Source organism: Elephas maximus, chromosome 2 (genome assembly GCF_024166365.1).
Source record: "Elephas maximus indicus isolate mEleMax1 chromosome 2, mEleMax1 primary haplotype, whole genome shotgun sequence".
NCBI classification, from domain to species: domain Eukaryota; kingdom Metazoa; phylum Chordata; class Mammalia; order Proboscidea; family Elephantidae; genus Elephas; species Elephas maximus.
The window spans coordinates 73,468,062-73,491,238 of record NC_064820.1 but is presented as its reverse complement, the minus strand read 5'-3'; the positions used below and the strand labels follow the sequence as shown (position 1 = coordinate 73,491,238).

General features: G+C 42.8%; 1 protein-coding gene across 1 annotated transcript in view; it reads right to left on the bottom strand.

The window, feature by feature from the left end:
• PIK3R1 (phosphoinositide-3-kinase regulatory subunit 1) overlaps positions 1 to 22,600 on the bottom strand; it is a 96,431-nt gene extending 73,831 nt beyond the window's left edge. The window contains exons 1-2 of the mRNA XM_049864904.1: positions 22,512 to 22,600; positions 8,754 to 9,471 (exon numbers count right to left, since the gene is read on the bottom strand). Of these exons, the coding sequence (XP_049720861.1) occupies positions 8,754 to 9,087 (334 nt within the window). The 5' untranslated portion in view covers positions 9,088 to 9,471; positions 22,512 to 22,600. The remainder of the gene's footprint in view (positions 1 to 8,753; positions 9,472 to 22,511) is intronic.
• Positions 22,601 to 23,177: the final 577 nt, after the last annotated feature.

The following is a 23,177-nucleotide window of genomic DNA, read 5'->3' as shown; positions in this document are numbered from 1 at the left end:
AACATTATGATATAATCCATCATGCAATTATGCTTCTCATTTCTAGCTATCACATCAGGTTATATTCTCCTTTTTCAGCCTCCAGACCATTTTAAGGTGCTCCTCGTGGGAGTTTGTTAGCAACAAAGACACAGGTATATGCAACAGCCAGCAATAACTGCTGGCATCTGTTTTCTTTTACTAAGCAAAACATGGATAAGTAAATGGCATCATATACTTGGTATTCTTACTTGCCAGAGGTACAAAACCCTCCCCTTTTGGATGCTACTTAGCAGACGTAAGGCACCATTTGTTGTAGAATTTCAGACATTTATTTTCTCAAACTGACTTACTGTAGAAGTGCTTACTAATCAGAATTCCTCCTGTTTTAAAGCAAAAATTCACCTAGAAACCAAAAACGACTAACATCAAATTTTAAACTAACAAAAGAAACACTTTTAGCCTACAGAGTTCTACTTTTATGACAAACAAAATCTTAGGAGAACAACATTAGCTTAGTCATCTCCTGCTAGTAAATGAAATACGCTCCCTCCACTTACATAGTTTCTGTTCAAAGCAGAGCTGTGAGAGCTTTACCTAGCTGTAATAGTAAGGACACTGGACCCTGTGCCTATTTTGGAAAAAAAGAAGAAAGAAATGTCTAAAGCTGGAAACCTTAATGAAACCATCTGAACAAATAACTCACCTTAAGTAACAAAATGTAACTTGTCCACTGCAGCTCCAGGATTCTAAATTACACAGGTCATGGTCACCTGGCAGAAAGCTTGTCCTCAAATAACATCTGACTGTGTAACCCTGAACTTAACTGTCATCACAGGTCCAGGAAAAAGAAAATCAAGTTCTTCCCTTCAAATAATAAGATAACAAACTCATTGCTGTCAAGTCAATTCCAACTCACGGCAGAGTTACAGAGCAGAAGTGTTCCACAGAAATTAGTAGGAAGAATATAAAAGCTGATGCTCATGAGACGAAGAACTATGCTTTAATATGTAACTTAATACATGAATAATATATTCTGTGACCAAAAGAGAAGTGGTTAGGCTTGTCTGAGTTCCTAAAAAAATAACTTTATACACTTGTTTTTTCCAGATCATCTCCCCAACCAATTACATTGATTACATCTTGTAGAAATACATTTCATTTCCCATTAAAACACAAAGGGAAAAAACATAAAATTTTTACGCCTGGGTAATAAGGAGCCCTGGCGCTGCAAGGATTAAGTGCTCAGCTGCTAACCAAAAGGTTGTCAGTTAGAACTCACCCTGCAGGAGAAAGACCTGGCCCTCTGCTCTCATAAGATTACAGCCTAGAAAGCCCCTATCAGGCAGTTCTACTCAAAGCACCTGACAACAACAAAATCCCTAGTGTTGTGATTACATTTTCTGGTTGGTCAGAAGCTAGAGACGAGTCCTGGACTATGCCGACTTTCTCACAGAAGCTAAGTGGTCAGCGCAGAATGGGCAGTCAACACCAGAACTCACGTGTCTTACCACATCTGAAGGAGACTCACTAAGGGCTTTAACAAGACACTCCTCCAACTTCACAGCAAAGTCTCATGTAAGTAGGAAAGAAGGTAGGGAAAGTTATAAGGGGCAGACTCTGAAGTAAAACAGAATTCATAAAGAGGAATTTGTGAAGCAAAGCAAATTACTTTCACAGGCACTATTTCTGTTCCCTCAAGGAGATCGTGATACATTCTGACCGCAGGGCTCCGCAAAGGTGTGTAATTTGGGATCAGGCTGCTATTTTCTGTGACCTCTATACAGTGTAGTCAATTTATGTGATTTATTACAGCCTTGCTTTCTTGACAGGGAGTGGCGGCTGTATAGGGACACTCAAACGCTGAGTGTGCAAAAGTAAAAACATGGTCCAGGAAACCATGAAAACAAATTGTAGAAATTTTTTTCTGTTTAGATGAAGTTTTGATCAAAATTTCAAAAAGCCCAGCCAAAACATGTGCTTTAAATGTTTTATACATGAAACCAGCTAGGACCCACTGTCAGGGTCCACAGTGGGGGTCAGGGGAGTGGTGTGCGGAGGATGGATTGAGAAAGCTGTGCGTGAACTCCGATTTATAAATGATCCCTCAAGTTAGGCAGATTTCAACATTTTATACAAACCAACATGGTCACGGAATCTCACTACTCTAAATATTCTGCAATAACATGACTTTAAAGGATTTCAAAGTACTTGTTAAAAGCCCTGTCTCAAGAAATAGTCCCACTGGACAGCTTACCTATAATTATATAAGCAGAGTAGTACATTTCATTTCCCTATTCCTAAATCCTCATTTCCAATCAACTCAGTTCCTTGTGTACAAGAGGAAACATGGAACCACAACAGAATGGGCTGTGTGCACAGAAATGGAATGCTACTGTCTGAACCACTTGAAGCAGAGAGCTAGAATATCACCTTTCAATATCATGCCTCTCGAAAGAGCATGTAGCCCCCATTTGCATACCTATCCACACCCTTCCTGTATACAAAATGTGGAAGAGGTTCTCTCCAAAGAAGGTCAAATGGAGCTTTACTGGGCTGCTGGAACATGAAATAAAATGAGATACTCAGACTGGCAATTTTAGCATCCCATGCAAAAGAGAGGGTATAAAATCTGTGGCCCAAGGACACTCATTGCTCATGACACATGTTCAATTCATTTTTGCTTAAGTGGCTAAAGGAAGAGATTATCAGCTGAACCCACTTTTCCATCAGCAGAACTACCTGTCCCAAGCATGAAGGTAGATAATTATAACTCTGGAGACATATCATTGAGGGCTAGCTCAGTCAACAGTCAAGGCCGAGGCTGCAGAGTTCCTCAGGTGTGAATGACGTAAATAACAAACCAACCCTGATTGTTAGAGCCTTGTATGCCTGCACACAACACACTCAGCTCATGGCTAGTTTCCAAAGCCATGTAAGAAATGAAATAGCTAAACGATGAACTTTTCAACAGCATGCATTCACTCACTTGTGAGAGAGCCCACTGTGTGAGGCACTGGTCTAGAGACTTGGAACAACACTGATGCCTAACCTCACCGAGGTCACATATAGAAGAGACTATAAACAATAAGCGTACTAAGTTAATTATATAGTAGGCTAGATCCTAAGTGCTTTGCAAAGCAGAGGGCCAGATAGCAGCATGAAAGAGGGTGAGCAGAGTCAGCTACCATGAGAAGGAGAAAATGGAGCAAAGAGGTGAGAGTGTCAGTTAAGTGGATGTCTGGGGAAGTTTTCAAGCAGAGGGGACAGTTATAGCACAGCCCCAGGCGGCAGAATGCTGGGCAAGTGTGAGGGACCAGGAAAGAGAGGAGGAAGAGGGCATCAGAGGTCAGTCTCTCTCAAGTCTTGATTGCATTTCATATCCCTGCTTTCTAGCACAAAATAGGGCCTCAGTGCATGTTTACTGAATTACTTAAACTCCAGTAAGATAAATTCAACTCAATCTACAAGACAAACTACACACCAAACTAGTTGCTGTCAAGTCGATTTCAACTCGTGGTGACCCTATGTATGTCAGAGCATAACTCCTCCATAGGGTTTTGAAGGCTGTGACCTTTTGCAAGTGGACTGTCAGGTCTTTCTTCTGAGGCACATCTGGGTTGGTGTGAACTGTGCGTAACTGCTCGTGCCACCCAGGTACTCCTATCTATAGTCCAGGGCTCCCTAAAAACCTGCATGCAAACTGCAGTGGAGTAAGGTGCATTTTCCTGAGAGGAGCTTTTATCAGATTTTCATACAGGTTTTCCACCCTCTTTCCTCCAAAAAGTTAAATTTCAAAGTTTCCGGGAACATATAAGAAAAGTGGAAAAGTGAGGCACTCTTGCATACAGGCTACCCTTGGCCAAAGTCTAATGACAACTATCTTTCAAACACAGTGAAGGCAGGGAGGTTCAGAGGATTAGCATGCAGCACAGGTGCAAGCCCCCTCAATTTACCACACTGCCCATTAACACGGTGCGCCAATGGTCCCATCCCAATAAAAGAGAACTGTGGCAAAACCAAAGTAAATATGAGTGCTTGAGCACATATGGATGGCTATAGGTGTGTTGGTATATGGGTAGATAAAGGTATATACATAAATAAGAACAGACAGAAGTCTATAAAAAAAACCAAAAAACAAATCTGTTACCATCGAGTCGAGTCCAACTCATAGCGGCCTTACAGAACAGAGTAGAACTACCCCATAGGGTTTTCAAGGAGCAGCTGGTAGATTAGAAATACTGACCTTTTCGTTAGCAGCTGAGCTCTTATCGCTGTGTCACCAAGGCTCCGGAAGTAGATTAGAAATACCGACCTTTCTGTTAGCAGCTGAGCTCTTAACCGCTGTGCCACCAAGGCTCCAGAAGTAGATGAGAAATACCGACCTTTCTGTTAGCAGCGGAGCTCTTAATTGTTGTGCCACCAAGGCTCTAGAAGTATCTCTAAAAAATCTACGTATGTGTAAATAAGTTGGTGCAGGCACATATGTTCACTGAACACACAAATACAGATACTCCTCAGACATAACCAAATACCTTCCAAAGATTGGTTTTCTGGGTTTGAAAGCTTAGGACCCTAGTCTCATGGGACAACTCAGTCAATTGGCATAAAATGACTCACAAAAATCATTATCTGCTTTCTAGTGAAATGATTAGCATCTGGGGTTTTAAAAGTTTGCAAGTGGCCACCTAAGAGACAACTACCGTTCTCTACTTACAGGAGCAAAACCGTAAGGATGTAACCAAAAGCTCAGAGAAGAAACAAGTCAACACGAGCCACAACCTCATCAACCCTGAGACCAGCAGAGCTAGATGGTGCTCAGCTACCACCACTGATCATTCTGACCAGGGTCACAACAGATGGTCCCAGACAGAATGGGAAAAAATGTGGAACTCAAACCCTTTAAAAAAAAAAAAAAAGGCCAGACAAACTGAAACAGTAGAGAACAGAGGACTCCCTGAAGCTATTGCCCTGAGACACTCTTTAAATCAGGGATTCGAACTGGTTCTTCCCAGTTCAGTTATGTCTGAGGAAGCAAAACCAGAACAGACTCAAATTTTTAAAATTTGGGTGAACCAGCACAATAACTGAAATGGGAAAAATTATGGATCGAAGCCCCGCTAGAATCCTCATCTCCCTCTTAGAAAACAAGGGCAGCATACATGTTGCATAGCAACCAAATCTCTTGCCCACTGAATTTTGAGCAGAGTCAGAAACAGCTGTGTCCCAGTCAAAGATGGTGACCGGCTGTGCCACTTTGAATGTGTGTCACCACAGTCCTGCCAATAATCCAATCTCACATGTCAGGCTCCTAAAAGGGCTCACTACGCTTCTTCCAAGTCACCCATTCCAGAGCTTTGACCCATAATTTCTCCCGTTCAGTTACTGTTCCAGATCACCCAAATTTTAATAATTTGAATCTGTTCCAGTTTCGCCTCATCAGCCATGACTGAGTAGGTTCACACCAGTTTGAAGCCCTGCTTTAAACCTAGAACCGAGCCTATCCCGAGATTACCTTTTAGCAAAACAGTAGAGTGGTACACAAAATATAAGACAATACCAGTAAGACTGGTGCTCTACTTAAAAACCGTCAGTATGAGGCTAAAAGGTCAACAATTATTCAAAAGTAAAGATGAGAAGGTAATGGGGCAGGGGAACTAGAGAACTAGAAATGGAACAAAAAGAACACAATTAAAGAGAATGTTGACACACTGTGATAAAATTAACTATTGTCACTGAACAATCTGTGCAGAAATTATCAAATGGGAACCTAAGTTGCTATGTCAACTTTCATCAAAAACTCAATATTATCTTAAAAAAAAAAAGAGAGAGAGAGAGAGAGAGAAATGTACGTGGTGCTTGGACCTCAGAGGTAATCTTATAAATGAAGTAACGACAGGCAAACACAAAAAACAGGCTAAGTCAAAAAAAAAAAAAAAAAGGAGTAAAAAGAAAAAAAAAAAGGGAGTAAAAATTCCATTATGGTAAAAGAGAAAAGAACAACCCTCTCTTCCCTTCGCATAACTTGTCACTGCAAAAGCTTTTCAAATAATTACGTGCTTAGGCAAAAGAAACCAAGAAGAGTCAGAACAAACAGAGTCTGTCGTTATAGCCCGCTTTCTGTATCAATTTGACATGCATCTAACAGGAGCTACTAAATTTTCACTTCAGAGGAATTATATTTAAATAAGAACACAAGACTAACATCTCTAGAAAATCTTAACGTTTAGAATTATTCTCCCCACACATTCCCTTCCCACTGCCTTTTCAACCTTTCAGTAATTCCTAATTTCTCATGTATATTCAAGATCTTTCTTCCTAATACTTTCCTGCACATTACCATGGGTCTCTTTCTTGAGTGCTGCTAGAAAAGTTTAGTTTCCTCTACACCTTTCCATGTATTAAAAAGAAATATGAAAAAACTTAAAAATCTCAATTGTCACCACATTACATGAGAAAGAATGCATTCATTATAACCAAGCTTAGGGCCTAAAAAGGGAAAACCATTTTCCTATACACAGAGATGTGTTTTTCTATGTACCCTATCCAAATCACCTTTCACCTGACACCCGTTAGCAAATGCAATTTTGCAGAAAAACTGGTTTTACAAAATCTTTTTGTCACTAATCTTGACAAAGGTACCTTTTTTCACCTCTTGAATGATCTTCCCTAATTTAGTCAGATATTTTTATGATCCTTTGTATTCTCGGGCAAACTAAATCATTTTTCCTTTTAAAGTTGCCTACTTAAGGAAGTATTTCTAACTCAAAAAATACAAACCGAATTAAAAAAAAAAATAGGTTGGTGGAGAAAAACAATTAAGTATACAGTGTATCTTCAACCTGCTAAGTGAAACTGCAGGAAATTCAACAGTTGACAAAATTACATACATCTGTGGTGCAGTGGTTAAGAGCTTGGCTGCTAACCGAAAGGCAGGAGTTCTACTCCACCAGGTGCTCCTTGGAAATCCTATGGGGCAGTTCTACTCTGTCCCATAGGGTCGCTATGAGTCAGAATCGACTCGATGGCAATGGATTTGGTTTTTGGTACATAGTCAAGGTTTTCTGATTCACATGCAAAGAAAAATTAACTTTTGAACTCTATGATTAAAGACATTACTTGAAAACTTATTTATAAACTACAGTATAATGTTTATGAAGCAAGTATCCCTTCTGGGCCAGGCAAAGAAGACAAAAACCTTCACTTCAAATATCCTTATCAAATTACTTGGCTTTGAAAAAATATTTCTAATCCTACCTCTGACCAAAAAATCAAACCAAATCCATTGCCATCAAGTCAATTCCAACTCAGTGACCCTATAGGGCAGAGAAGAACTGCCCCATAGGGTTTCCAGGGAGCAGCTGGTAGATTCAAACTGCTGACCTTTTGTTTAGCAACCAAGCTCTTAACCACTGAGCCATCATTACCCAGTGCTAAAAGCAGGGCTTCAAACCCGTTAGTTCTGGTTTGAACCCCTGCTGAGAACTTGCATTTCTAACAAGTTCCCAGGCGGTGCTAATACTGCTGGTTAGGGGATCATTCTGAGAACCACTGGTAGAGCTGTGGTTTTCAAAATGTATTATATATTCTACATAAGAATCACCTGGGGATTTGTTAAAACCATAGATTCTGATTCAGTATATCTGGAGTGGAAATGCAAATTCTCAACAGGGGTTCAAATCAGAACAAACCAGTTCAAAGCCTTGGCTAAAAAGCAGTTCTTAGTGTTGAGGTCTGCTTCTTTATTCTCATTATCTCATTCATTTGGGCTAGAATAAGCCAACATTAAGGAGGCATAATACATTACTCATAGTATCAGAGTCTCTTCCAGAAATATCTGGTGATGCTACTGTCAGTTCTACTCAACACGCAACCAGAGCAGGTAGGTCCACTCATTTTAAACATACCTGTCCCTCTGATCAGTCCTCAAGAAAAAAAGACTACATAAAGGAAAAAAACAAATGCTTGCAAATCTACTAGTGAGGAAAACAGTACTTGATAAAGCTGATAATATCAAAGCTGAGCGTGTGAAAATGAACAGAAGTGAAGCCTTAAATGAACAGCTGTGCTAAAGCTCCAGTGTGGACCATCTCCAAGGAACAGAAAATGATTTCTGAATCGAAGTGTTTTCCATTTAAGAAAAGTATTCAGTGATTTTTTTGTTTTGTTTTTCCTCTTCGTGAAGGCCAAGCAGAATACAGGCATTAATGCTACAAATAACACTGCCCATGAAGGAAGAGAAATCTGTCTACATTTATCCTAACTACAGGACTGGTTTTCAGCTTCAGCCACAGTGTTCCTGGAGAGGAAACCAAGAGGTAGATACAGGGTTATAAAAACAACGGTTTCTTTTGTGCTGAATTCTCTGGTTATTTCATTACTCTCTCTGTTTTTCCATACAAATCATATTAATGTTAAATGTACTTACATTAGATTTATCCTCCGCTTGCCCAAAATGATTATATAGATACATAATACCAATTACAAGAATAAGAATGCAACAGATGTTTAATTCGATGGCAGCTATAAGAATAGTGCTTAAATGCTCACTCAACAGGTTCTCAGATACCATTTTCCTATTTTTATAACAACTCCTCATCCCACAAATACAAATTTCTAGCTGTGTAATGATTGACTGGAGTTTTTATTCACCATCTATAAATTCAGGTAAAGTTGCCAGGATTACTTCTGTGCAGACCGTAACAGAACAACCCAAACCTAAGTTCTTACCTTTTAACAAAAAAGTCATCAAGCAATCGTTCATCAATACTGACCTTGTTGCTCACTGTCTGCTTCAGTTTTTGAAGAACCTGGTGCAACAGGAAGGGGTCGAGGTGGCCGGGGCTTTGGTGTGGGAGGTGAGATTTTTTTCCTTCCAATATATTCTACATATGTTCCCGGAAAGTCTCCCCTTTCCCCCGTGGTTTCATTATAGCCATTCAACCAGCCAATTTCTTCAGGCCTGGCTTCCTGTCCATCACTGAATCCAAGAGCTACCAAAGACCCTTTATTCACAGTCAATATGTCACCCAAATGCAGGTCAATGTCTTCTTCTCGTTCCTTTTTATAATCATACAGCGCTCTGTACTGGTACCCCTCAGCACTCATGTTTGCAAATCTGTTACCATGCAACAGATGAGTCTGCTTATACGCGGCAGTCTAATTTTACGTTTCTATGGAAAGTGAATTCAGAGAGTGTGGTAAAATTCCTAATCTGTGTCCAGCAGAGGACAAATGACAACTCTCCAAAGGTTTAAGAGGAGAGGTGGCTGGCCATCCGGCTGTCCATCTGTCCTCCATCAATGGTGCGAATGAAGACAGGGCTCCACTTCCTCTGCGTGCCACTGTCCTCCCCTTGCCTCCTTTCCAGCAACTTGTCAACACTTGACTCCAGGCTGACTCTCACCGCGAGGCCCAATCCTTTCTGACGCTCTTGTCACACTGTCCATCTGTCGTCTGATTTTACTGTTGCACTCCACACGCAAGCTGCACCTAGCAAAGGAAAAACAAGACTTATGAATGAACTTCACACTTTGCCATCTGTGTGAATCTGAATTTGTACTTCCATTCAACAAGTACTTAATCGACTTGGCAGACGGACACAGACCAGTGTGTTATTGCTCACGCTGGATTAGCAAGACAGTCTTTGCCTTCTAAGAACACTGGGTGGGAGGAGGAGGGTTGGTGAGCATGTGGCATCATCTCAGCGATAAGAGAGATACACAAGGAACCATAACACTAGGTACATGCCATCAGAGAGGCAGAGACAAATTGCTAGGGGGTTCAAGCAATGGTGCAACTACATCTAACTGCAGGAATGTAAAGACAGAGTACAATCGGTGGTGTAATCTTAGGTACAGATGTGACTAAGCGAATGTCACATTGTGAGAAGAGCTAGGACAGGCAGTCCAATGCATCTGAAGCCAAAATCTGAGCAGTGGGATCCAGATTAGAAGCATATGACCTTATGCACGTCCGTGTTGGGTTTGTGAGTAATTCCATACACAATGGAGCCATTGAAAGGGGAGCAACAGGGTCAGGGTTGCATTTGAGGACTCTCAATCTGGCCACAGGGCATAGGAGAGGGGACTTGCAGAGAAGAGGTGAGGCAGGCTCTGGAAGGTGTATTGCAGTATTCTGGGCAGGAAGCCAAGAGGGCATAAACCAACGTGGCAGCAGAGGGTACAGAAAGGACAGGACTGAAGTAAGAGACAGTGCAGAGAAAGAATCTATAGGATTTTGCAAGTGCTTAGATACGGAGCAAGAAGGAGAAAGAGAAGGGCAAAAGGTGCCTGATCCTGCAATAATAAGGAGAATTTTGCTACCACTTTCAGGCTAAGGGAAGCCAGGAGGCATGACAGGCTTACAGTGACACTGGGCATCCAAACACAAGCGTGCTAACTAATTGCAGTGGAGCTGATTCTGACTCATGGTGACTCCATGTGACTCACAGTAGAATTGTTCCGTAAGGTTTTCAATGGCTGTGACCTTTCAGATCACCAGACCTTTCTTCCGAGGAGTATCCGGGTAGACTCAAACTGCCAAACTTTAGGTTAGTAGCCAAGTACTTAATCATTTGGGCCACCCAGAGACTCCACAAGGTGCTAGTGGGTGGATAAAACCCTGGTCTGTGATTCAGGAGAGGGAAGACACTAGAGATTTAGTAATCAGTTGAAAATAAGGTGAGACTAAACTCAATGGAATGAAGATGCTCACAAGGAAGAAATACTTAAAAGTTAAAAAAAAAAAAATGACCCAAGGACTGAACATTGAGGCTCAGTAAAGGAAGCAGTGGTGGTGCAAAGAGCTCAGCGCTCAGCTGCTAACAGAAAGGCTGGCAGTGGGAACCCGCCCAGCTGCTCTGCAGGAGAAAGACCTGGCAATTCACTTTCATAAAGATTACAGCCTATGGGGCAGTTGTACTCTGTCACATGGGGTCACCAGGAGTCAGAATCAACTCTACGGCACCTAACAACAAAGGCAGGTGAGAAAGGAAAGATTTGGAGACAACGCAGGTAATCATTAAACCCTATAGAGGCATCCAGAAGGGGGAGACTGAATGAAGGCTAGGTAGTTTGGGGTTTGCCCACTGAGGGATCATCATCAACTTCTGGGAAAACAGATTCTAATCCTAGTGCAGCAGTGAGGATAGTAGGAGCCCTGGTGGCACAGTATTTAAGCACTTGGCTTCTGTCTGAAAGGTTGGCGCTTCAAACTCACTGGCCACTCCATGGGAGGAAGATGTGGCAGTCTGCTTCCATAAAGATTACAGCCTTGGAAACCCTACGGGGCAGCTCTACTCTGTCCTACAAGACGGCTATGAGTTGGAATCCATTTGACGGCAACAGGTAGTGAGGACAGTAACCAAATGTAAAGGAGCTAAGAAATCAGAGAGGAAGCAGAGACATGCTGCAGATGATTCTATGAAGATAACTTCAGTGGACGGTGATAGGGGTAGTGAAGCACCGCCCCCCCCCCGCTTTCCTTTTTTTTTTAAACATAGCGGAGGCAGAGGAATTAGAGTGATCAGAGAGCAGCCAACTGACGGAACAGCGTGACCAGGTATACACCTTGCCCAACATTCATTTCTCAACATTATCTTTATCATAAAGAGTAAAAGCAACCTAAAGTGTTCAGTTAAGCTGGCAGTACAATAAAGCAATAAAAACAAAAGCCACGTAATTTTAGTGTGCTTTATCAAAGAGAGCTTTTATACGTTCTGAAGAGTGGAACACTTCAGAAGTTTAATATTATAGGTGCTATTCAGTGTAGGCATCTTAAGAAGCAAAATCTAATCACAGATTAATTGTCGTGTTGGCATTCAGACCTGTGAAGGATTCAATTTTACACAGTTAAAGCCTCTTAGCTGTAGCACAAAAACACTCTTAGGAGAGTTACATATTAAAAGAACCAAAAACAAACACTGGAAGTCTTGGTGTAGCAAGAATATTAGTTTGGGATAGTATTCTACTTTTCATTTCAGTCAGAGAAAAAAACTAAAGCAGTCAGCAGGGCATACGAGAAAAATAAACTATATTCTCTGTTTGAAGACTCTATCTCCTTTTGATAGATCCAGAATCAAATTAAATATTCACTGCATAAATTCACACGAAAATGTAGGACTAGCAAATCTCATTTTTAGTACTAATGTACCCTGTACAAATGCGACACAGAACTCTAAAGAAAACATGAAAATTTGCATATCCCTAAACGCCTGGAAACCAGGCAGTATGCCTAAGAATAATTTAATTCCTCCAAATCTGCCTTGAAATTTTTGTTAGCATTTCCTGGCAATGTATGTCTTTTTGATTAAAAGTCCTCAACCAGTAGGCTGGGATCTTTATGCCCACTGCTTCCTAGAACATCCTTTATTTCAACCACCCAGCGGGCCAGTTTGTTGAGATTCTTAACAGGATGGGCATACAATGAACTGTATCCCCCTACCCCTGCAAGGTCCCCAGCAACCCCCAGGCCCTTGCCCACAGCACACCTAGACATATGTCTATGCTCCTCGTTGGGGGCCACTAGAGTAAGAAAAGGCTTTGTGTCCGGGTGGAAATGAAATTTGCAAGGTCAAGGTTTTATAAACCTGAAAACTGTGCTCCAGCCTGCCTGATGTTCAATCCGTGCAAAGGGAGAAAGAATCTTAAGGAATTACCAGATGACTTTAAAGAGCTAGACCCTAGATTCGCAATGCCCGCCTAGCGGGCCAAAGACCTAACCAGTTATCAGATCAACTCCCACTCACACCTACATGTCCACGAATTCTCCCTTCGTTGCCATTTGCACAATGAGTCTTTTGTGTGTGTGTGTGTGTGTGTGTGTGTGTGTGTCTGTAAAAAAACCCTGTGCAGATCTCTGTGCCCTCTCTGATAAAAAGAACCCCAGATCTTATATGACTCTAGGATTCTAAACAGAACTCGAGTCTACAATCCCATCTTCGTAATCAAGGTCAGGAAGATAGATGCAGATAGAACAGGTTAAATAATCTGAGGTCAGCTGTGATGTGGTATGTTGTCAGAGGAGTGCGAGAAGACAAATGAATCAGTTGGTGGTGAGATACGGAGGTCTTGCTGGGCAGAGGAGGCAAGTGCCCCTACTCTGTGCACACTGTATACTTTCTCCTGACTGCCATTCTAATTTTAATGATCCCTGTCATCATCTAATACTTAACAGGTTGCCATCAAGTAGATTCCGATTCATAGTGACTCAACAGGACAGAGCAGAACTGACCCCACAGGATTTCCAAGGAGAGGCTGGTGGATTTGAACTGCTATCCTTTTTGGTTAGCAGGCAAGCTCTTAACCACTGGGCCACCAGGGCTCCATCTAATGCTTACCAGAAGCTTTATGTGTATTTATCCATTCAATCCTCAAGATAACTAACCAAAGAGGTAGGTACTTTATATACGAGGAAAGTGAGGTGCAGGCAGTTTAAGTATCTTGGCTATGATGATAGTAATGGAGAGGTGGAAACCAAAAAACCAATCCCATTGCCGTCCAGTTGAGTCTGACTCATGGTGACTCCATGTGCTACAGAGTAGAACTGAACTCTATAGTGTTTTCTTGGCTGTAATCTTTATGGAAGCAGGTCCCCAGGCCTTTCTTTCATGGTACCACTGGATGGGTTTGAACCACTAACATTTGAGAGAAGTGGAACCAGAATTCAAATCCAGGCAATCTGGTTCCAGGCCCCCCTCCCTTTTAACACCATGAGAACCTACTCCCCAAATTCAACTTGCTTTGCTGCCCATAAAATGGGCACCCCAAATATAACAGTGAAGTTGGCAATGTGATTCCTTGTCTGCACACTCTGGCCTCCCAGGTTAACCCTGAATGTAAGCCTTTTATTCTCTGGGAGAGCAGCCTTACTGGTGAACATACTTGGAAAAGTGTATGTGGCTCTTTGAAAAACACACCTGCACAAAAAGAACCCATTATTACACAGTAGCAGTCCCATTAAATCCAAGACCCAGCATCTCGGGCCACGCAAATTTTGAGACTTCATTAAAATGCACCTTTGCCAAAGAAGCCCATAAACTAGTGAATAAAATAACACAGGCACACAACTTCTGGAAGGCTGCCCACTTCTGGAACCCTGCCCAATTCTGCTCTATGAGCTTAGCTTCTACCACCTGTATCCCTCTTGGCATCTCTGCCCTTCCTGTTATCCCAGGCCTCTCACTGAACAAGTTTCTGACAATTCAGCTCCTCCTTTGGGGGAGACATGAAGAATCAATCCACAGCCACAAGGCCTGGGCTGTCACATCTAGAGGACTGGCAAGTTCCCTTTTCTCTAATCTTCAAATTCTCCCAGGATGCAGAAGACCCAGTGCCTAAGGCATTTGGCAGTGCCTGTGTAATCCTCCTGAGACCAATTTGTAGCCCAAACTAACCATATTGATAGGCTACATGCTATACCTTGCCCAGATTCACACGATTATGCCACCACTCTCTCTGGTTACACATACCTGTCCACTGAACTATTTGCAACCAGATTCAACATAGTTATCTACATAGTAAAGGTTCTGACATATGGATAATATTCACCATCTACAGTTCAATGTTTTCAAATAACCAAGGCAGTTTTATGATATAGGCTCCAAGCTAGTGTATGCATAAGTTACTGTAACAAAAGGTATAAAAATCCTATGAACAAATAACAAATTAACTTATTCTTATATATCATAGGCAACAGTTCTAAATTTCCTTAAAGGGAATTATTTTGCTCCAGTCTTTCAACCCCTTTAAAGAAGACTGCCTGCGATACCATTAACTAGGAAGTATATTTTCTCTCTCTTCTAAGATAAGGAGCAATTCTCATTCTACTCCTCAAAATAAAATTGGTTCTAATGCTCAACAAGTAGAAATCCATGATGTCTTAATGTACAACTGCTTGGAAATAGCTTTTCTTGTTGTTTGTTTACCCTGTAAAACACTGTAGGCATTTTGGCAAAGAACCAAACAAGATTCTTTGAAAAGCTCTGACTTTCTTGACTTCCTGCATCCCTTTTTGCAAAGGACAAGGTAAAACTTGGTGTGGACGTAGGGGTTGGAGAAAAAGATACTCTTGAGTCACACTTACAAAATTTTAAGAATATACTCTAGTCATGTCATTCCATCCTGTGATGAAGTTAGCAGTTTGGCGCTGGGTGGCAGCCCAAATGGGTCTGATATTCAGTCAAGGTGGGAGGGTATGGAGATATTGCTGGGCCTTAAGCCCATCTCTCCCTATATTCCATCTCTCCATCCTCACTGGGCTAACTCAGAGTCTAGGGCAAGTTCCCCATCGAAATTCAGATAGTCTTTAAAAAAAATCATTATTTAAAATCTTCCTACCTCTGAAATTCTGGGATCCTGGAAATCAAGAAAATCAAATTGAACACAGTTAAAACATCCTAGTAGACATAATAAATTATCTTCAATTTAAAATGACGGGCTCAGGGTGAATTTTATTTCAATTAAAATAACATTAAAAAATGGGCTCAGATTAAGCTTAAAATCATAGACATCAAATATCTCAATTCATGCTCAAACCAACCAACTAGCCAGAAGGTCTTGCTGGCTGCCACACCAGGCACATGGTGGGTCTGTACTGCTGAGAAGCAGGGTGTGTAAGATGAGATTCCTGCCCGTGAGCCCTTCCACTGGGGGAGACAAGACAAGCCCAGGTGGGACAAGGAGGCAAGGCTCTCCAGAAAGCAATCAAAGTGACAGGTGGGGTTGAGCACCAAAGGAGGGGCAGAGAAGAGAGGACCCAGGCCCAGCTGGAAGGCAACTCTGAGGTGCTCTGTGATCAACATGGGGAAGCTGGGAGAAAGGCCAATGCCACCTCTCAAGCTGCGACTCCCTGGATCTGAGGAGCATATTCTATCACTCAAAAAAGTCATGGGGCCTTTGCACCATCATGGTGAAGAGAACCTGAGGAAACGGCCATGGAATGAGGAGACTGAAGTAGATGGTCTAAAGTTTTTCTTCCTGTGAGAAAACCATGTTATTTTATGAAATACTTGGTGAGCACTGAGCTCCTGACTCGGATGCCCCATCCCTTTCTAGATATATAACCTTTGGTAAGTTACTTAAATCTCACCATGGTACAATTTTATCATCCGTGAAACAGAAATAATAAGTGAACCTGTACCTCATAGGGTTATTATGAGAATTAAATGATTTTATATATATAAAGCACTCAGCTCCATGCTTGATAATAAGATCTTACTATAATTAACACCGACACAGTGTTAACTATGTGCCAGGCACTGTTAGAGCTTTACATATATCGACTCATTTAATCCTTACAACCACTCTAGGTATAATTATTATCCCCATTTACAGATGAGAAAACAAGCACAGAGAAGCTGAATAAAGTTACATGGCTAGTAAACTGTATCTACTGTATAACTATATTACTGTTATTATTATTATCACTACTATTAATATTAAATATCACTTGCTGCCATTTCTACAATTCAGAGATTTGAAACAGGCATTTGCCAGGTATTTTCCTTTGCATTGTCACTAAATGCTACAAACATTTCCAAATGAACCCCGAAGCTGGCCAAAATAAAACTCTCTGCTGTTGCCTTAATTCCTCTTCAGAATAAACAGGGAGACAGACAGATAAAGACTGCACATGGACTTTACCCACCTAGCTCTTTGCAGAGAGTAGCAGGACAAAGGAGACCTGGCAGGGGCCTGTGTGTGTGTGCTGTTTCATCAGTGGGTAGGGAGTTGGGGGCAATTTTCTTCTACAACAGGGTTTGGGGGCTGCTCCCTGGGCTCTCAGAAAGAAAACCTGATAGCACTAATGCAATCCCCCAGGGACTAAAGGCAAATACCTTCTCATGTTACAGGCCTAGTTCCTGGGGCTTAACTCCAGGTTGGGACCAGTGGGGCACCCAGGAGGAAGGCCAGACAGGCAGGGCACAGCCAAACCAGTACCTTGGCTTTCTGAACTCACTAAGCCCACTGGTGGAGTTTCCTCACCCTTCAGCCAGATTCCTGTGACTGCAATACTGTCTGGGATGATCATTAACCGGAGAACTATTTTTACTACAGGTGCCTGGGGGTACATATTTGATTTCTTTCAAGGAAAACAATGCTGGAAGAGTAAGATTTCCAAAGATGCTTTTATAGTAAGCCTTTTTTTTTTTTTTTTAAGTAAAAGTTATACTCATTCTACCCTTTCTAAAAAACTCTAACATAAACCAAACAGACAAGTTTGTTGGTAATTACATAGTCTATTTTCAGCTCATTTGGTTTAATGTACATGAAATGGCCTTACTGCCACTCTTTTCGGCAAGTAAGAGCGTTGGCAGAATCATAGCAAGTAATCACAACAGTGTATAAACGGACAAGATGTGAAAAAAATGTGATAATGTGAATAATTTTAAAAATAATTATAACCAAAGTTTTTTTGATAAAAAGCTGAGATACAGTTTATGTCTTCTGAAGTAAAAACTAAATTGACAATCCCTTTCCAGCTTTTAAAGGGCTTCTCCATAAAGATGCTTTATTACCTTACCTTCATTGGCAAAATTCCTATACCCTCCAAAAGAGGGCGCTCTATTGGGAACCTGTCTGAAATAGATAATGTATCGATACTTAAGCACTTCCCATTTTCTCCTATATTTCGTATGTCTCAAATGTGAATCAAAAACAAAAATTCAAACACAAACTCCTGTTTTCCATAGCTTACCTCACCATAAAAATCTTATATTTTTTTAAATGTGCTCATTCACCATCGCTTTGTTCAATAAAACACACCTTGCAAATCACAAGATGCAAACACACTACAAGCTAAGCTAGAGCTGTTTCTGTTTTACTGAGCATGTAGACCATCTTCCAGCGTGAATGCCTTTTTAGAATACTCCTCTGAACTACCTACGGAAAAAAGGAAATTCAACCAACATGCTGTTGGTAGTTACCATCAAGCTAATTCACATCGACCTAAAAATTACATGGCAGTCATGGGAAAATTTAATTAAGGAAAGAGCCAACAATTTTTAACTGTAAAAAATTTGCATAAGAGGGGTAGGTTCCCATTTAAGATTCAAAGCCCCTCAAAAACCAGCTTAGGTGCAATCCACATTTCAAGAAGCTTACTGCACGCTGCCACCACACCACCGCCCACATGCACCCCTCCCCAGCAATATTCAAAAACCTGTCACTTACCAAAATATGTATTACCTATAACTTATTGTACCACTTCTGTTTCCCAAAACCAACTTTACACCATGGGGTTTTCCTGAACTAAATAAACTTAAACTTAAGAAATAGCTAAAACAAACATACAAACCAAAAAAAAAACCCCAATATATATATATATATATTTATAACCATTGAGAAGTGAAATGCTTTTCTACATTTGACTATATGTGAAAAGACACGGTAAAATCATTAAGAAAGCAAATCAAGCTGCAGATATCAGTGTGTAAATTGCCGAGTCTGCTATGCAACTGACAAGAACACGTCCCAAAGCAAGATCAAAGTTCAAAGAAAATGCACGTAACACTTTGAAAACTAGTATCAGGTACATAAAACTTTTTTCCAATCATACCAGTCCATATACAGTACTTCTATGGAAAAAGCAGTATGACCTTACTTGCAAATGGCATGTAAAAGTTGAAGAAGCCAGTATTTCTGCAAGACAGGGAGCCTCCTCCACTGGCCTCTCCAGTTTGCCTTGACTCTGAACTCTCAGTTATCAGCAAAGCTCGGCTATTTCAGAACTCCCCAAACCTAAATCTTGGAGGGACCAAAAAATTAGAAAATAAATCTCTCGTAGTATATTTTCTTTTTTTATAGCAAAATACTTACTCTCCAAAGTTTAAGTAACTTTTGTCCTTAAGAAAACTATCATCTGCTTGCTTTAAAAATGGGTTATTCCAAGAACAGTGTAATCAAAAAGTTATAGCTGGTGTCAAACTTTTTCTTTTTCAACAATATTTGTGACCTTCTATGTAGAAGTCACCAAATTCCTAATAATTTACATTTTTACACTCTATTACTCTGATAAAAAAAAAAAAAACCATAGCCTATGACAAAAAAAGAACCCATCTACTTACTCAACCTTTCCTAGCCAATACCCAACTATCTTTCAAGTTGTCAAGATATAACACAAATTAATGAAATATTAAAATATAGTTTCCCATAAAGCCTTGGTCAATAAGCTTTGGGAATGTCCCCCTTAACAACCAAAACTTAAACCTCATTACGCTGAATTGACAATCTTATGCTGCATTCAAGACCCGGAACTGCTTTATCCATACATACTTCACGCTGACTGCGAAAGAGGAAAAGAACAGGAAAAAAACCCTATCGCTTCTGTCATTAAAAAGGCAGAAAAGAAAAAAAGAAGAACAAAATGGATATCAGAAGAGATTCTGAAACTTACTCTTGAAAGTAGAGTAACTAAAGCAAAGAGAAGTATAGTACAAGAGATGAACAGAAGATTTCAAAGGATGACTTGAGAAGACAAAATAGTAATGTAATGATATGTGCAAAGACCTGGAGTTAGAAAACCAAAAGGGAAGAACATACTCAGCATTTCTCATGCTGAAAGAACTGAAGAAAAAATTCAAGCCTCGAGTTTCGATATTGAAGGGTTCCAGGGAGAAAATATTAAATGACGCAGGAAGCATTAAAAGAAGATGGAAGGAATATACAGAGTCACTGTACCAAAAAGAATTGATCGACTTCAACCATTTCAGGAGGTAGCAATGATCAAGAACCGATGGTACCGAAGGAAGAGATCCAAGCTGCACAGAAAGTCTTGGTCTATGTACAGGTTCTGCATGAATAAGCACAGGTATTCTGGAATTCCCATTCTTCATAATGTTATCTGTAATTTGTTATGATCCACACAGCTGAATCCCTTTGCATAGTCAGTAAAACACAGGGAAGTATCTTTCTGGATTCTCTGGCGAAAAACAAGGCTTCAAGAATTGATGGAATACCGATTGGGATGTTTCAACAAATGGATGCAGCACTGGAGGTGCTCACTCATCTATGACAAGAAACTGGGAAGACAGCAGCTACCTGGCCAACCAACTGGAAAAGACACATATACGTGCCCATTCCAAAGACAGATGATCTAACAAAATGGAGAAATTATGGAACAATATCATTAATATCACACGCAAGTAAAATTTTGCTAAAGATCATTCAAAAACCATCACAGCAGTACATAGATATGGAACTGCCAGATTCAAACTGGATTCAGTAGAGGACATGGAACAAGGTGTAACACTGCTGATGTCAGATGGATCTTGGCTGAAAGCAAAGAATGTAGAAGGATATTGCCCTATGTTTTACTGACTATGCAAAGGCATTCAACCGTGTGGATCGTAACAAACTATAGATAACATTACGAAGAATGAGAATTCCAGAATACTTGTGCTCATTCATGCGCAACCTCTCTACATAGACCAAGAAGCAGTTGTTCACAGAGAATAAGGGAATACTTTGTTTGAATCAGGAAAGCTGTGCATCAGGGTTGCATCGTTTGACCATATTTATCCAATCTGAATAATCTGAGAAGGTGGACTATCTGAAAAAGAACATGGCATCAGGATTGGAAGAAGACTCATGAACCTCTTGCAATAGGCAAAAGACACAACCTTGCTTGCCGAAAATGAAGAGGAATTGAAGCACTTACTGATGAAGATCAAGGGCTACAGCCTTCAGTATGGATTACATCTTAACATAAAACAAAAATCCTCACAACTGGACCAATTAGCAACATCGCCATAAACACAGAAAATACTGAAGTTGTCAAGTACTTCATTTTACTTGGATTCACAATCAGTGCTTATGGAAGCAGCAGTCAAGAAATCGAACGACAATGCAGTGGGTAAATCTGCTGCAAAAGATTTCTTTAAAGTATAAAAAGCAAAAATGTCACCTTGAGAACTAAGGTGCGCCTGACACAAGCCATGGTATTTTCAATTGCTTCATATGCATGCAAAAGCTGGACGATGAATAAGGACGACTGAAGAAGAACTGATGTCTTTAAATTATGGTGTTGGCAAAGAATATCGAATATACCATAGACTGCCAGAAGAATGAACAAATCTGTCTTGGAAGAAGTACAGCCACAATGTTCCTTACAAACGAGGATGGAGAGACTTCATCTCACATACTTTGGACTTGTTATCAGGAGGGACCAGTTCCTAGAGGAGGACATCATGCTTGGTCAGCCAAGAGAGAAAGACCCACAAGGAGATGGGTTGACACAGTGGCTGCAACAATGGGCTCAAACAGCAAGGACTGTGAGGATGGCGCAGGACCGGGCGATGTTTCATTCTGTTGTACACAGGGTTTCTATGAGCCGAAACCGACTCCACGGCACCTAACAACAACAAAAACACTGTTTCCGAAGTCATAAAATCCCCCTAATAAGGCATAAACTCGGACACCAACAACGCTGCAGCTCCGTCAGGCATTAACGGTTAAAGTGAGACCTTTCTGATATTATCAGCTCCCAGAGAAGCTAAAGAATTTCCTCCAAACCCAGTTAACACACGGGCTGCATTCAACACGTTAACAGCCACTCCACTCACACCCTTGCATTTCAAACTCAAATTCTGGCTACCAAAAGTATGTTTCTTTAAGGGGGCGTTTGGCCCGAGCTTTTCTGTTTTCTTTGTCTTGTGATCTGCGGGGCAGTTTCTGCCCTTGTGAAGTATTAGAGATGTAGCTTCAAGGTAACTCCCATGGTACTTAAGCTAAGGCTCGCACTCCCCCTCGCCCTCCCCAAACCCCCAGCCGGCTCCATATTGCTGGGCAGATCCCTCCGCTCTCGCACCGCGTTACAAAAAGCTGGATTTCCGGGCGGTTCCGAGACCCTGTTAAATATGCCTCCAACAACCTGCCCGAGCCCGGCCGGCACTAGGCGGCGAGTTAGCTCCCCTGCAACCAACCGCCCCGAGGCGCACTTCCCCCACCCCGGAAGAGGAGGGCGGCAAACTTCGGAGGGCGGGGGCCCGGGGCGAGCTCCGGGGACCACCGTCGCCCCGCCCGGCCAGGGGAAGGGACTAGGCAGCGACCCCATCTGCAGCTGGAGGGCCGTGGGGCAAGGAATCGTTCCTTCCCGATAACGCAAAGGCAGCGGGCAGGGTGCTCCCCTCCGGGGAAGGACCCCGGAAAACTGCAGCGAGGAGACAGTGGGGACCCTCGGAAGTGTGAGGTAACGAATAGGAGGGGGCAATCCCTTAAGCACGCCTGTAACTCCGGGACGAAAGCGCTCGGCGGCGTGCAGAACCATCTCCGCGGAGGGCAAGGAAAATGGGAACCAGGAGCGTGACTGGAGTGCGCAGGGCGCTCGCGGCGAGTGGAGCCGGGGCGCAGGGCCCGCAGCTGCCCCGCGGGTGGGGGATGCCGGCGGCGGGGAGGGCCGGCGCCCGGTCTGCTTCCCCCGGCTCGGCTCTGCAGAAGGAGAAGCGGCTGCTGGTGACAGGAAGAGAGGCGACAGCGCACGCAGGCACCACCTCCCCCTCCCGAGCACACACACCCGGACATGCCGCCGCCTACCTCCCCCGCCGGCCGGCTTCCTTCCTCTATGGGGCCCGGGCTGCAGCGACGGCCTCGTGTGCGTACGGCTTCAACGCGCCTCCGACCCGGCACCGACCCGCAGGCTCTCCCGATCCGGGCTCTCCGTCTCCTACACGCTTGCTCGCCAGCTTCCCGCGGCCGCCGCTTCCTCCAACTCCGCTCCAGCGCTCGCGACTCCTCTCGGTGAGCCCTCAGCCCCAGCCCCCGGCGCTGCCCCGCCTCCGACCCGCCCCGCGCTCCCCGCCCCCGAGCCCACGCCAACCAGTGCCCGCGTCTCCGCCCCTGTCCGCCTTCGCCGCTCCCTCCGCCGCTGCCACTCACCGCTCGGGCCTAGGAGCCCGCTGGCCAGCGGGTGGCAGAGATCCGGACCCGCGGACCTTTCCTGTCGCCCTCCGGCCGCGCCTTTCTCAGGGGATGTCCTGGGCTGCTGGGCCGCGCGCGCGGGCGCGCGCGTTCTCCACTGCTTAGCGCTCTGGGTCTGCAACCCTTGGTCGGCCCGGCTCCTGCCTGCCCGCGGCGAACGGAGCCGGCTGCCGGGCGTCTGGACCCGGCCGGCCACCCTCAAGCTTCCCCACCCCCCGGGACTAGAAATGGAGAGGATGGGGGGTGTCGGGGATAAGTTCAGACTTCCCTGGAGGCTGGCTG